At 50.4% G+C, this 15,136-nt stretch overlaps 4 protein-coding genes across 4 annotated transcripts; all 4 read left to right on the top strand.

The window, feature by feature from the left end:
- Positions 1 to 3,044: 3,044 nt before the first annotated feature.
- BGZ61DRAFT_445865 (uncharacterized protein) lies at positions 3,045 to 3,629 on the top strand. Its single transcript, XM_046245142.1, has one exon. It carries the CDS (start codon positions 3,069 to 3,071, stop codon positions 3,435 to 3,437), a length of 369 nt encoding a protein of 122 aa, XP_046108956.1. The 5' UTR covers positions 3,045 to 3,068; the 3' UTR covers positions 3,438 to 3,629.
- A 658-nt stretch (positions 3,630 to 4,287) lies between these two features.
- Positions 4,288 to 7,604, top strand: BGZ61DRAFT_474770 (uncharacterized protein; the record flags this gene model as incomplete). Its single annotated transcript, XM_046248608.1, has 5 exons — positions 4,288 to 4,357; positions 4,417 to 5,445; positions 5,498 to 5,963; positions 6,018 to 6,322; positions 6,373 to 7,604. 5 exons carry the CDS (start codon positions 4,288 to 4,290, stop codon positions 7,602 to 7,604), a joined length of 3,102 nt encoding a protein of 1,033 aa, XP_046108955.1.
- An 891-nt stretch (positions 7,605 to 8,495) lies between these two features.
- On the top strand, positions 8,496 to 9,311 carry BGZ61DRAFT_344643 (SGNH hydrolase-type esterase domain-containing protein; the record flags this gene model as incomplete). Its single annotated transcript, XM_046239722.1, has 1 exon — positions 8,496 to 9,311. One exon carries the CDS (start codon positions 8,496 to 8,498, stop codon positions 9,309 to 9,311), a length of 816 nt encoding a protein of 271 aa, XP_046108954.1.
- Positions 9,312 to 10,730: 1,419 nt separating this feature from the next.
- BGZ61DRAFT_585814 (uncharacterized protein) lies at positions 10,731 to 12,531 on the top strand (the record flags this gene model as incomplete). Its single annotated transcript, XM_046256420.1, has 5 exons — positions 10,731 to 11,176; positions 11,225 to 11,513; positions 11,562 to 12,164; positions 12,213 to 12,334; positions 12,390 to 12,531. Coding segments are annotated over 5 exons (1,602 nt in total), but the record flags the coding sequence as incomplete, so codon positions are not given.
- Between the last annotated feature and the right edge of the window lie 2,605 nt (positions 12,532 to 15,136).

Genomic DNA, 15,136 nt, shown 5'->3' with positions numbered 1-15,136 from the left:
GCTGTTGAGGCTGTGCCTCTTCCTCCGGCGATCTTGGCACACACGGTTCGTAACGGCGAAGGGCCAGGCCAAGGTTGCGAAATCGTCGCCTGCGGATGGGTTACCAAGACTGATTCTTTTTTTTATTTTGTTTTGTTTACTCTTTGCTCTTTTTTCCTTTGTTATGCTTGCAAGTAGAGGAGGCCTTAGACGGAGACGGAATGATGGAACATGGATAGAGATAGATATAGATCGTTTTGATATTTTCAAAGTTTCAATAGAGAGATGATTTTCCTCCTTGCAGCTTGGTCACAAGTTCTTGTCATTGAAGTTGCAACACCCAAATCCCAAGTGAAGCTATTTTGACAGCTTGTAGAATTACAAAACAGGTGAGGGGAGTGATTAGCCTAACTTCAATTTGTGCGAACCATTCTAGGCAGCAGCCCCATATTTACGATTCTGTATGGCCAGTAACTACAAAGTAGGAACCTACGAACTTAGCCCTGCTCCTCACGTAGTCGGAAATTGCACACAAACATCAACATATCGAACAGCTCGCATCGGTCGAACAAAGGCGACTGGGGATGGCCAACCTACACCTGATTATATTCTCTGAGTTCGTCGTCGTGATTGTCGTATGGGCATGTGCGCTGCTCCTACCACTTCACTTGATCATCCGGGTCCGGCAGACATTACCTGAAATATGGCGTGACCCGTCAGTCGAACTTCAGATCTTTGCTTCCTCTATGAGCATCATGCTCGACATGTACGTGCAGCGTATGCTTCAAGATGTTTATCGGGGCATGGGCTTCAGAGCAGAGGATTCAAGAACCTGGTCAGATTTTCTCCAACTTGCATTGGCAATGCACCCGATGTATTTTCGGCAATCCCCTGGGATAGGAGCCGGCTGGATACGCCATCAAACCGTGGAGGTTTTATTGAAGTCCTGGATCGACCCTCGTCCAGTGCCGCCGGCGCGGCTGAATCCCCCCGACGAGAGCCTGCCGCAATACAAGTATACGCGCCTTTCCGGCTCCAAAACAATTCGGCTCATCACCCTCAAACCACACAATGACGACAGGAATGCGCCGATCGCCTGCTGTATGGAGGAAGTACCGTTGGATTCCGCCCCCCCTTTCACAGCCCTGTCTTACGCCTGGGACTCTCAGGATGGAACTGTACGAATCATTTGCGATGGGGCACTTATTTCCGTCACAAAGAACTGCGTGGCGGCGCTGAGAAATATCCACGGGGATCGCGGAGAGAGCCGGATGTGGGTGGACGCAATTTGCATCGACCAAGAATCCACGGAGGAGAAAATCCAGCAGATCGGTATCATGGGCGACATATACAAGACAGCGGCCGGCGTTCGAGTTTGGCTGGGTGAACAAGATGATTCCAGCAGCCTTGTCTGTGACTACTTCGCCAAGGTATCTGGGATCGACGATGTCCTGGCTATCAGAGATTCGGAACAAGAGGCGACAAAGATCGGGCTCGACATGGCCCGCACGTGGCCACAACTCAGCAAGAGTCTGGCTGATTTCTTTGGCAGGTCGTGGTTTACTAGAGCCTGGCCAGTCCAGGAGGTTACGCTGCCATATCCCGGCCGAGTAACTGTGGTCTGCGGTGACGTACATCTCAAGCTCGAATACATCCGTCGCGGCTGGGATGTTTTGAGGAAACTCGGTGTGCTTCCTGCGTCGGTCAATGTCGACCAGGCTATTGCGCTGCAATTCTATCTCGCCGACGCCATTGCTTTGAAGAGAGGGGTGAATCCAGCGAGACACGACAATAATTTAAGACACGACAATGACTTAGGATTCGGCGAGTCACGCCTTGAGGATTTATCTCAGTTCTCTTTTACAAGCGTCATGAATTCTATGCGGTTCAAGGCATGCCGCGACCCAAAGGACAGGTTCTTCTCGCTCTACGGTGTCTTCCAGGAGCTTGGAATTGACCACGATATTCCAATCTCCATGTGGGCCCAGACGGACGCCCAAGTATTCAAGGCCGTTGCACTAGCTTGCTTCAAGCTGGACGGAAACCTGGATGCTATTCGTCTGGCACAAACCCCGGATCCCTATCTACGTCTGTCGTACAGCCTCCTTTTGCCCGCCAGACGCAACCCCTACGACGGCATCTCAGCTTCCATGTTCACCATGACCAGTCGTGTGTTGAGAGTTGCAAATAACTTTCGAGCCGGAAGAGATGCCTGTTACGCTCCAGCCACCGATTGGCTGATTGACTTGCCTTCTTGGGTCCCCGACTGGACGCAGCCGATATCAACCCGCGTCGACTCTGCTCGTCACATCAGCCTTCTTGACACATTTACGCCTGCACCATCACTTTCGAGTCCCGAGGAAGTATGCTACGACATTGACGGACCATGCCTGAAAGTAGAAGCCAAGATAGTCGGACGCGTGACAGAGATAGGCACTGTAGATTCGGTGCAACTTCTTTGGCAAGTTCTAGCAAGTATATCCTACCCTCGCACCGGAAGACGAAACAAAGCCCCAGATCCTGTGATGAGCGCCCTGACGGAGACCGCTATCAACCTAGTGTGGCGGTCACACATGGCTCAGGTCTTCGTGTCTATGCGCATGGCAGTTCGCACGTTGGACTTGTTCGATATACTTGCCTATGTAACCGCAGCATATTCGTCGGGGTACTTCAGAATCAGAATCCACGAGCTTTTATGCATGCGATTTCCATCGGTTGCTTCCTGTCCCACAGACGGCCATCGCATGCAACTTGACCCCCGGTGGGAGCGCCAGCCCATGACAGAGATGAGTGCGATTAACCAAGCCTTCGGTGTGTTTATTAAGGGCAGGACCTGGCTAAACCGCGATATGTGGCGTCAATCTTCCGGCGACATCTTGTTCACTATAGGCGGTGTGTTTTGGGAGTTCCGCGTGTCATTGATCGAGACCCTATTCCAAACTACATACGACGACATGGATTGGACTTTTGTTCTCCCAGTCTTGGGCCACTTGATATCGGCTGCGATTCAGTTTGCAGCCGTGTTTATAGGAGACACGACCATATTCCTTATCGCTTGGTCTCTCGGTGCCTTGGCCAATATCGGGTTCATGGTCGCTTTCGTTGTTTGGGCTTGGAGGATTCTTGTCCTGCCGGTTGTGGTAGTGGTCGCTCTGCGTGTTTACCGGAGCCCGGTTCAGTTTCTCAGCAGCCTGTCGAGGATAGCCAGGTTTCGGAAGGCCGGGGCATATACGCAGGGCGTTCACTTTTTCGTCACCGACACAGGGATCACGGGGAGTACGAGTGGCCCGGTGACGAGCCATGACTCTCTTGCGTTGATACGTGGGTCGACTGGTTACTTGGTGCTGAGACCTAGTAATAACGGTTACGTCGTCGTTGGTGGGTCTTATGTCGGTGATCATCCCAGGGCAGACGAAGTGTTGGCGAAAGCGTCATGGGAAAACATACGGCTTCGTTAGGGAGAGATGGAAGCTAATAGACATCGAATAGCGGGCAGTGATATTCTAGGTCGTTTACCTAAGCGATGCTCATACGCTCTCGTTGCCGAGTAGGTGTCAGGAATCGCGGGGTGTTTGCCTCCGTGACCTGTCTGCCTTTGGTAGATGAATAGGCTAATGACTTCTGCAAACAAATGCCACGAATGGATGTCTCCTCCCACGAGTCACTATACTTCATTGATTGATCTACGAACCATCATATACACCAACTCCAACCCACCTTATCCCTCACAAGACAGAAATGTCAGACATCATTAGCTCAACCAACGTACTCCCTCCTCCACTCGAAACTGCTTCTTGGATTGGCCTAGCTGGGCGATTCCACGCTAAATGGATATCGAAATGGCACAGCCAAGTATAGTAACGCTGTGACTTGCTGTGAGCCACAGTTCCGATCTTCAGTCAGCTATACCATTTAGCATGATTAAAATCTATCTGGAAATTCCGTATGGACACTTGGCATGACTAAAATACCCCTGCAGCCCAACATATTAAGATTAACACCGTAGCAACCAGGGTTATCAGTGGGTTATGAGTTATGGCCCCCAAGCTTCAGAGAGCTGGGAATACGTCGAGGTGCATACGGCAGTAAGCCGGATGGCCCAAAAGCGAATAGCGGCTGCGTAACCGAAAGCGAGCTACGGTCTGGCAGCCGAATCACGCCCCTGGTTGCGAATTCCGGCTCAGCCTTGCCTTATCACCTCACGCTTCTTCCCCGCTCAACATTCAACATCTTCAACCTTGGCTGCCTGAAATGATTGTTTAACTGGGAATTCCGCAGGCCGGTGATTGATCGAGAGTCGCGTTCAGCATGTCTGATCAGAGAACGCTGAAGCGCCTGGTGGTCTTGATTGATGGGAGCGAGACGCGCGAAAAGAAGAGTGAGCCGATCTCCACTTTGTCGCGACCGACGCGGAGCTGTAGCTGACCGTTCTGCCAGAGGAGGTGAACCAGTCGAATATCCAACGGCTCAAGCAGCTCGTTCGAGAGGGCATATGCCCTTCGGGGCGTGCTCTGGTACAGATACCGAGATACTACGTCGCCGTCGGCAACATTCCCAAGTTCGGCGACAAGTTCAAGTCCAAACCCGCGACCGACGATACCGCCGACGTCATTAAAACCATCGTCAAGGACGTGTGCTCCACGCTCGAACACGCCGAAGATGAGCTCTGGCTGTATGGATCCGGCCACGGCGCCTTTGTGGCCCGCGCAGTTGCTGGAATCGTCCATCGTATGGGTCTGCTGAAGAAACAGTTCGCGCATAGATTCGACGACCAGTTCGATTTAACATGCGCACTCATCAAGGCAGAGCTCGAGGACGACTATCGGAATGGCACACACCTGGTGCAGACGGTCAAAGGCAACGCCGGTGACCCGCCTCGGATACCCTTTGTCGGTCTTTTCGACACGGTGAAGCTCACGTCGGTGAAGACGCGTTACGACATCTCGCTTGGTCCATCCATTGAGATTCTGCGGCATGCGCTCGCTATCAACGAAAGCCGGTCCAACAGGGTCCCAGAGGTGTTCGAAGTCCCTAGCGACACTGAAATGACGAGACGGTCTCTTATCCAAGCTTGGTTTCTTGGCACAACCGACGATCTGTGCGGTGGCACTGCCAATGACGGGCTTTCTCTGTATCCGCTCCAATGGATCCTACTCGAGAGCATCACAGCTGGGTTGAGTGTACGTTCCATGGAGAAACCAACCGCTGTCGAGAATCCGCTCTCTCTCGTCTTTCCCCAATACGCTGGTAACCTGCCAAATCTGGACGGTTCAGAAGATATTGAATGGCGCCTCAAATATTCGAATGGCATTCAGGTCAGTATGTTTGACCTCCAGAGCTCTCATGCGGCGCGCTCGGCGGCCGGCGGTGAAATCCACAGCTTGAAACACGACCCCGAGCGCTTCTCACGCGGTGCCACACGTAAAGTATTCGGCGCAGATGGTCTGAAAGGATGGAGCAACAATGGTACAGTTTGTCCCTTGAGAGTCGGAGTTTGGACTCTGCTGATACGCTACAGGACCATACGGTACGGTGATTCATGCTTCCATCTTCTGCGTGCTCGATAGATACCCTCGGTACCTTGAGCTTCCCAGCTTCAAAACTATCAAAACAAAAATCTCAAACTTCCAGGACACTTGCCTGGTCGATGACGACAACTCGCTTGCCCCATGGCTTCGAGATATGCAACTGCAAGCAAGCGGTGTCAAGGCATTTCGGATATTGGTCTGTGGTAAGACTGGAGTGGGCAAGTCGACACTAATCAACAAGGTGTTTGGTGTTGAAATGACGGGGGAGTCTAAGTCCTATGATCAGGGCGTCCATGACATAAACGAAGCCTTTGAGTCTCCACTACACCCGGGATTGCTCATTCACGACTCGAGAGGCTGGCAGGCAGGAAGCGACACAGAACTCGATTTAATTGCAAAGTTTCTCAGGCACCGCGCGTTCCAGGAAGACCCTGCCAAAGCCCTGCACGTCATTTGGTAAGCTCTTGTTCGCTGCGCTATGAGGTTCCGGTTCTGATAAATCCTCGCCAGGTTCTGTGTGGACGCCGATGTGAGCCGCATCGAAGAAGCAGACAAGCGAACCTTTGCAACTATTGCCCAATTCTCGCATCAAGTCCCCGTATTCGTCATCGGTACGAAGAAGGACAAACTCACCGGCTATCGTAAAATGAAGCTGCTGGAGGAGCTAATGGAGAAGACAAACGATTACAAAGAGGCCAAGAAGCTAGCGGACGAACAGGCCAACATGATGGCACAGGCGCAGTTCGATGAGCTCAGAAACCAGTTGTCACAGATCGAACACTACAAGGCCGATGGGTACTGCTGTCTTTCAAAAGGTATGGTCTCCTTCATTATGAGGCAACATGATTCTGACATCTGTTCCTAGATGACGATGCGGGCGTCAAAGATCTCCTCTCCCAAACCCTCGGACTTATTGTTGACGAACGTGTACGTCTCTTTTGCGTCGCGGCGCAAGTCGTCGACGTTGAACAGAAAATCAACTCAGCGATAACAGAATGTATGAGATTAGGTACTCATGCAATTCGCACCGCCGCTGTCCCTCTCCCATTCTCTGGCATAATCGGAACGCCCACCGTCTCGCGACTCATCTGCGAACACGTCCTGCAATGCTTCGGATTTCCCAAGGCGACCCCGGATGAAATAGAGAAGATCATGTCAGACATTGTCATGGGGAACCTGAAGACGTTCATGAAGGTCTCTTTGATGCAATTCGCCGCCGTGAGCGCAGTCACTCTTGGTGCAGCGATCCCGACGGCTGGTATTGGTGCAATCGTCGGTATTGCTGGTTGCATCTGGGGTCTGCCGCCAACAGCGAGAATGCTTCTCAAGTGCTCCTGCGACATGATCCTCATCCTCGAACGGTCCTTTCGATACGACGGCAAGTATGTTTCCGTGAAGCAGATCGAAGACGCCGCAAAATACTACACCAGCAACATGATCAAGACTTTCGCCGGCAAGGAGAAGCGCCTGCAGCAACAGGTTCACGACGAGATCGACCAACTCCTCCCGCTGAACAACTTTACCATTGGCTTCAAATTCAACAAACTGCGAAGCGCCGTCGAAGAGACCATCTACAGCAATCGCTTTGGGAAACCGCCAGACTACAAATCGCTTATGAGCACCTCCAGCCTTGCACTGGCCAGAAACTCAAACGACCCTGCAGAACTTGCGGTGCCTCATGTCGTCTCCGAGCTACATGGTGACGAGAAGCCGGCCTTGTTGTCATCCGACCCAGATTCGGTCAAATACCTCAAAAGCACAGGCGATTCTTGCAAGCCCGCGGCGGAGCTAGACTCAACCGAGGTGCTAAGCACTTCCATGAGTGTCACATCCATGTCCAATAGCGGCTTCAGCCCGGTAGAAACGATGACGAGCGCGACGACGCCTATGAGTGACCACGGGCAAAGTAGTACGGCCAAACTATCGGAGCTCTGGGTGGATCCGCCTGAGCTTGAGGGCAATACCCTGATTGGAGGTCCGAGAGAAGAGTTGGAAGGCTCCGTACCAGCAGCAGCAAAGGCTGAGGGAACATCTAGGTCTCGCTGGGGGAAGCTGTCGACGTGGAAGATTGGCTCTAAGAAGCCCAAGACTAAATGAGCGGGTGCTCAGTCCTGCGCCATGTTAATATCACCCTTAATACCAACTAGAACACGACTGTTAATGTTTATTCTCCACCTGATCGTGAAGCAAGCCGAATAAACCCACAAGTCACATCCCAAGTCAGGGGCTGAGGGCTCGGAGCAACTAACCGAGACCAATCAATACCCCAGCCCACCGGACGCAGTTGTCTGAATAGAGGCTCTTGGCACATCCTGCACTCCGCAATCGTCAACTTTATTCATCTGGCCAAGCGGAGCGGATGCGGGGGGATTCGCTGTATAATAACCCGAACGTCCTCCAGGCCGACCTAGCCGAAGCGCACCTATCCAGGAGTGCATCTAGGAACCCTAAAAGTTGAGTTCGGGTCGATTCTCTAGCGAGAAGCCTGCTGTAGCTCTCGCGTGCAACCGAGAGGACTATTGTAGCGGATCAGCCGGGCGCTGATCGCATGGACTGGCCGGGGCCTCCCTGCAACGCCGTCCATAGCTATGATTTGTGGTTTAAATTGAAGCATACCTCGAGGCCCGTAATTTTACGCGTACAAGTCAATGACACCATCGTTCCGAAGTAACCTTATATTCGTAACTGGTGGAAAAATGCCCGTTTCAGAGAAAGGAACCTGGCACGGGACAGGAGCCCAACTCGGTCAAGCGGAGCCAACTCCGCGACGCTTCCATTTCGGAGAGCGCATAGTCATCCGTTCCTGAAACATGTCGTTTGCTGAGATCGGCTGACATGGAGCCATGGCTTGGCGGCGTTTATGTTGGTCTTGTATTTAACTGTAGCTGTTCCTTTCTCGGACCAACGATTGATAACCCCCAGGATCCTCCATCATTTGCAGCGTCGGAATATTTCAAGTGTTTGCTTCCAGTATATAATTCGTTCATCATGAAGTTCTCTCTATCGACCCTTTCTCCCCTGGTGCTCGGCGCCCTGCAGGTTGCAGCTGCGCCTGCGCCCGACTCGGTCAACCTGGCACCCCGAGCCACGCCAACCGTCTACTTCTGCGGCGACAGCACCATGGCCAAGAACGGCGCGAATGACGGCAGCACCGACGGCTGGGGCAACTACATCGGCAACTACCTGACAGTCACGGCCGTTAACAAGGCCATTGGCGGCCGTTCGGCTCGCTCGTACTGGAACGAGGGCCGGTTCCAGGCCGTTGCGGACCTCGTCACCTCGGGAGATATCGTCGTCATTGAGTTTGGACACAATGACGGTGGCACACCTACGTCGAACGACAACAAGCGCTCTGACTGCCCGGGAGCCGGCACTGAGACGTGCATCTCAGACGTGACAGGCGAGACTGTCTACACCTTCGTCTACTATGTCATCCAGGCGTCTAAGCTCATGACGGCCAAGGGAGCGACTGTCATCCTCAGCTCACAGACACCTAACAACCAGTGGGAGACGGGTACTTTCGGTGGAGCCGCGCCTCGCTTCGTGGGCTACCAGAAGACGGCCGCGAATGCCATCGCCAGTTCCGCCGTTACTTTCGTCGACCACTTCCAGGCCGTCAGCAAGATGAACCTCAAGCTCGGCAGCTCGGCCGTCAACGCCTTGTTCCCTAACGACCACACCCACACCAGCCCCGAAGGCGCCAAGCTTGCCGCCCAGGCCTTCGTCCAGGCTATTTACCAGAAGATGAACGGCACCACTAGCTTGACCTCTTACATCAAGACACCTATCACAACTGTGTACTAGGTGCGATGAGGGAGATTTGGATAAGCGGGGATTGATGAGCAGTGGCTAAAAATATTACATATTGGATACGGGAGGGCCTTGGTAGAGTGGTGGAAGCGCTCAATTGCGACCACTAATGGCAGCCGCTGTAGATAACGATGGAAGAGGCACGAACGATTTTATCGGAATTTTGTACATACCAATTTGGGAAGCAGAGATTTCATGGCTTGGCAAGAAATGAATACTGTTGAAGCCGAAAACCCTGCCCGTTCAAATATTGGAAAAAGATTTATTTTGCCTTGGATGCATACGCCATGTTTTCTTGATCATGGATTGTACCTGAATTATCGTGTGAAGTCAGGACAGATTCGATAAACTGGGCATAAATGTCGCTTCATCGATTTGGTCTACGGAGTCCCTGTTTTCGCGACGTTTCTGGTCTCGGCAATGACGCAGTGTTTCTCAAATGCATGCATGTTTCCCATCTGGATATTTTACTTGCTGACAGAACAAAAGAGTACTATTTTATTGCCTACAAATGTATCTCAAATTCCAAACTTTTAGTATGCCTTTACCACAAAGAAGGCTCATGATAAATTAGCAAGTTTTCCGATGTCACTCAGCGCAATACTCCAAGTCTAGGTCTAGGCAGCTGCGATGCCCCGATGAAAGTAGCATTCAACCTTTAGAATGCAAACAGGGCTCAGAATGAGTGCTTTGTATAGGTAATGTTAGATGTGACCAGAGGCAAGGTAAAACTGTTCAAAAAATTAGTTGTGAATTGTTTCAAATCCTGCAACATGTCGAGATTTGAGACTCATTCCCTGCGGGTAACACTGGCTGTGTCGTCGATTGGATACGTGCCAGCTAAGTTGGAGTATAGTAGGAAAGGGATTTTAGTGAGGAAAACGCCCATATGATAGAACAGTGGCACTCGTTATTTTGTAAGAAATCTAAACTGTAATGCGTTTTGTATTATTGATACTGTTGTTGGTGTTTTTTACTGTTGAGCTTCCAGTCCCCCCTCTGGGTATGTGTGTACTAGGGCACCCTAACCTCTTGGTAATGCGTTTTAATTAGCCATCTGGATTCCTACTTTTCACTGCATTGACTTTTGGCTTTCTGCCGATCTGGTGGCCCCTAAACGGGTTGCATATCTCTATGTGGTTCGCATTCTGCTGGGGGGATCCGGCGGGTGTCCGCAGCCCCTGTTCGGATGCCTATTCTGCCTTAAATCTCACTCAGAATGAATCTTATTGGGCGCTTCGAGCTTGGCTGCGTCTATTCTCCGTGTCGATTGGTGGCCTGACTATGTATGCAGCTAGCGAAGATGCATTACAACGAAGACTGCATATTTGATACTACCAGGTATGTTGGGCTGACTTCCCTAAAACTTCTTCTTTCTCCAACATCATCATCATCATCATCAAGATCTCGAACATGTCAGACCCGCTCTCTGTGGCTGGGAGCGCCGTTGGCATTATCTCCCTTGGGATTCAAGTGTCCCAAGGGCTATACAACTACATCAACTCTGTGCGGGGCCGCGACAAGGACCTCGACACAGCCTCGACCCAAGTCAGCCATCTTCTACGGACGTATCAGGCCCTGAGCGATTTGATTCCGAAAATCCAGTCGCTTCCCGACCCCGACACTGAGGTGATCGAGACACTGCGACAATGCCTGCAAGAGAGCGAACGAGGTGTTGAGGAACTTCGAGTGCTGCTGGAGTCGCTCCAAAATGTGGTGGCAAGCGACTTGAAGGGCAAGATGAAGAATACCGGGCGATTGCTGGGTTTTGGTCTACGCCGGGAAGACTTGACCCAAATGCAAGACAACGTGCTTCGTCTTACGGAGACGACAGAGCTTGCTCTCCAGGTCATCAATACGTGGGTTTATCTGCGATATCAGCCAAAAAAAGTACTCAAACGTTGTAGGAACCTGGGAATTTCCCACACCCAAGAATTGGCCAAACTTGGAGAATCCATGGATTCACAGTTCACGGCAACACACCAGAGATTGCAACATCTGGAGCTGAAGACCGAAGAATGTGGGATGCATTTGAGAAGCACGGAGAGTATTGTCGAAACAACTTCTGATACGGTAATAACGGCCGTTCGCTCAGCAAAACAAGAAACCAGCGCCGACATGCAAGCTATGTTTGAAGCACTCACAAGCCTTATAATTACTCAGCATGAGCAATCCCAGAGCCAACTTGCAGATATTGTGGGATAACGTCCGTCCAATAGTGCACCTTGGGCTAATTGTGCGCAGGAAACTCACCAGCGAAAACTCTCTCAGACTGGAGCTCGATTACTTCAGAAGCCGGCTGCTTTGCGAGACCTTTGTGACACTGCTGGTTACGATCATTCAGAGCTGGTCGGAAGACTGCAATTCGAACAACAAGGCCCTATGTCGTCTCTATGTACTTGTGATCTTCGCCAAAGGGAGACTAGAACCTCTGCGGAGAGGAAGATTTTCTTGGGAGTCATCGTCTATAATCAGCAGCACGAATCGTTCAAACACTCCGCAAAGTGTGTGTTCCACAAAACACAGAAACGCCAAGATTACGGAGCCCGGTTCAGAGTTTCTTTCCACCACACTCTCTCTTTCTTAGTGGACCTAAGTCTATCTTCTACATCTGGAGCCGGCGGCTGCTCGATTGCCCCCCAGTTTCGTTACAAGCAGATGGTACAAAGGAGTCCTGCCTCCGACCTGATCAGGAGCCTTTTCCGGACCTTTCGGCCACACTCAGCATCGAATGAAATTGAGGACTGTGACAAGCATTTCGCTCTGACAGAGCGGAAACTATTGAGACTTTTTCAGGATGGTAAAGTTTCACCTTGCGACATGAACTCAAGAGGAACTCTTCTCCATGTAGGACTACTACTCGCATGCAAAGCACACTGGCTGATTCATCTCCAGGAAGCCGTGCTATTCGGAGTCATATCGATTGACAAGGCGCTGCAAATGGATCTGCTATCTAAAGTCGTCAAGACCCTGATTCGTGTGGGCGTTCCCTGTGGCGAGCCGGACAATATGGGAAGGTAAATTTCAGCACGAGAGGTCAAAAATTCTTACGCAAGGCTAATGAACTTATAGGAACGCGCTTTCAATCTTCACATCAATGTTACGATATAAAAGACTTAATCGGGGACGAGATCTTGAAAAAGCACGCACAATTGCTGCTGATATCGCCCAATCACATGATTCCTTACCCTTCTTCAACCCCACTCGTTCGGACCCTCTAAACTTCGTTCGATTAATGACTGACAACCGGGAACTTGTTAATGGTAAGACTCGTACTCCTAATTGAGGCGTCTAAATCTGAAAGGTTGTAGCACTGGATATCCCTCCCCTCATCGCTGCGATTTGCCTCAAGTCTGTGGGTGCTATTCGTTCCATATTGAACAACTCATCTCAGGCTATCTTAGATGGCATTGGCGATCTGACGGTTCTACATTTTGCCTCCTGCTGGCCGACTGGTTTAGCTCTCCTCCTTTTGGCGAGATAATCAACAAAAAAGACCCACTGCATGCGACGGCCTTGGATTATGCAATGGAATTCTCTTGCAAAGAAGCTTGCGAAATTCTACTGTCCCATAGAGCTGCTTGGTATCAATTCGTACCGGAATTGAAATTTTACCTCAAAGCCCCTGAATGCATTCAATGTTTAGCAGGACACTTGGCCGACAGAAGAAAGAGGCTGTGGCATATCGCCAAGGAAACGCTTTCGCCAAGACAGCTGGCCCAGTGGAAAATTGGCGAAAATGAATTTCCTGACGCAAGAGCTCGTTTAGTCATGGAACAAGTACTCGAAGCGGGAGCATTCGTTCCAGACGTCTTAGAGGTTTCGCCGCACTATGAAGGAACTTATATCAGTGGAAACTTGGACCTGCAGCAATTCCCAATCTTTTACGAGGCAGGCTTCCGCGAGATTAATCACAGAAGTAGCGTTGGCCTCCTGCCACTGGCCTACGCAAATACCGGCAGCATTTTTCCGGTGAAATCAGGTGCTTCAGAGGCGGCCCCTCTTCAGAGAGAGATGTTCAGTTGGCTTAAGAATCACTCTTACTTGGATCAGTCAATAGCCGACTCTCCGTCACTCGGCTTCAATACCTCTGCGACAGGGTGGCATTTTGTGGCTCGGAGCCTTTTGCCTAACTTGACAACTTTAAATCAGGATCCCGTATGCCAATTCTTTTACGAGTTTCTTAGGTCTCGATCTAGAGATTCTTGCAAGTGTTGGTGTAGCCCTCATGGCTGTCTACCATGTACAATATGGCTGAAGGATGGGAGTCTGCAAGACCCTTATTCTTTGCTCTACCCAGGTCTGTTAAATCCCTGGCTGAGACTGGAAAATGCTTGGAGGCAGGTATCCACGGATCTGTTGACCCATCTTACGTTTGAGGCTCTTGAGATGACGCATACTTGCTGTTATTTCGAAAATTTCGCCCAGGTACCTTTAGCTAGGCGTCAACACTTCAACATAAAGCAATTCCCAGGAAATGTCCATGAAATCCAAGAGGAAGAGGAAGAGCTAGGAGCGCGGCTTGAATACCTTGTACAAGAGTTTCAGTGTAAGCTTGATAGCTCACAGCGTCCTCTCCGAGAATTTATTTACGGCTACTGGAGCGAACGTATGGCAGACGAGTGCCTCCCAAATCATGAGAATATGGAAGTTCTACGGCAAGCTGGCGTCAACGTCGATGAAATATGTAAGTCCCCGGATATACTCCACTGTTCTTCACTCATTCCCCAACAAGATGAAACCCCTACTCGCCTTCGATGGCTATTAGGGAGTGATTTCGATTTCAAGAACCGGTTTCGAGGCAGATATGGAAGCATCTTCCATATGGATAATAGTTACCATCCAGGCATACCTGGAAGTTATCATAGCGTGGAGGAGAAGTAAGAGAGGACACGTGGGTGTTATTTGAGTTGAGCCATAGACTACCTTCGAGAGCGCGATGAGCTATAGGGATGGCGGGACCGGGCTGGTGAGAAGCGGATATTCAGGCAGTGAAGATGGCTAGAAGGGTTGTTTATTTGGCATACGGTCTTTTGCACAAGATACAGGTGTATTACCTGATGGTTGAAGTAATCCAATATATATTAATACGGATAAACATTTCAAAAACTAAACCGAGGTTTAACTATAAGATTAAAATGCGGCTACTGACAGGTTCCATTCAGTTCACAGAAATTTCATTGATTATGACGCTGACATTTGCATCTGGGATCTCGTTCCTTATTTTCTGGCAGGTACGCATGTATGGTCCTCAACATTGATGAGCACGATTTTCTCAGAGAACATTGTCAGACGGAGGTATGGACCACAATAGCACTACCGGCAAGAGGAGTGATTATTCCCTTTTGACGTAGCGGTTATTGCTACAACCATATCAGCGCGATGACCATTGTCCTGAGTTGAACTAATGACTATTTGAGCTGAAAATTTGAAAGGTATGGTCCAAGGGACCGAGTTGGAAATGGTATATAGATTCCAAATACATACTGGTGTCTCACGCCACATCCTGGGCTTACGGGACGAGGAAAGTAATAGGAAGAATTCGTAAAGACAAGTCTGAAGCCGATGGTAGACTGAAAGGCTAAATCTATAATAAACCTAAACGCTAATTATTACGTTGTATCCTCTTGCAAACTCATGTCTCAAGGCAAGCGTGAGCTCGTAATCTGGGATACATGATAATGGGCGGCAGTGCGGCCACTGCCCAAGGTGAGACGGTGGGAGAGGCATACTCGAGCCACTCAAAACCTACGTTAGGTTGGCTTAGGAGCATTTTAGATGGTTGACACACTGCTGGCGTCTCTTCCGTTGTCCGAGTA

Source organism: Ilyonectria robusta, assembly GCF_021365365.1.
Source record: "Ilyonectria robusta strain PMI_751 chromosome Unknown BGZ61scaffold_4, whole genome shotgun sequence".
NCBI lineage: Eukaryota > Fungi > Ascomycota > Sordariomycetes > Hypocreales > Nectriaceae > Ilyonectria > Ilyonectria robusta.
The sequence above is the reverse complement of the archived record's forward strand: the minus strand, read 5'-3'. Positions and strand labels throughout refer to the sequence as shown.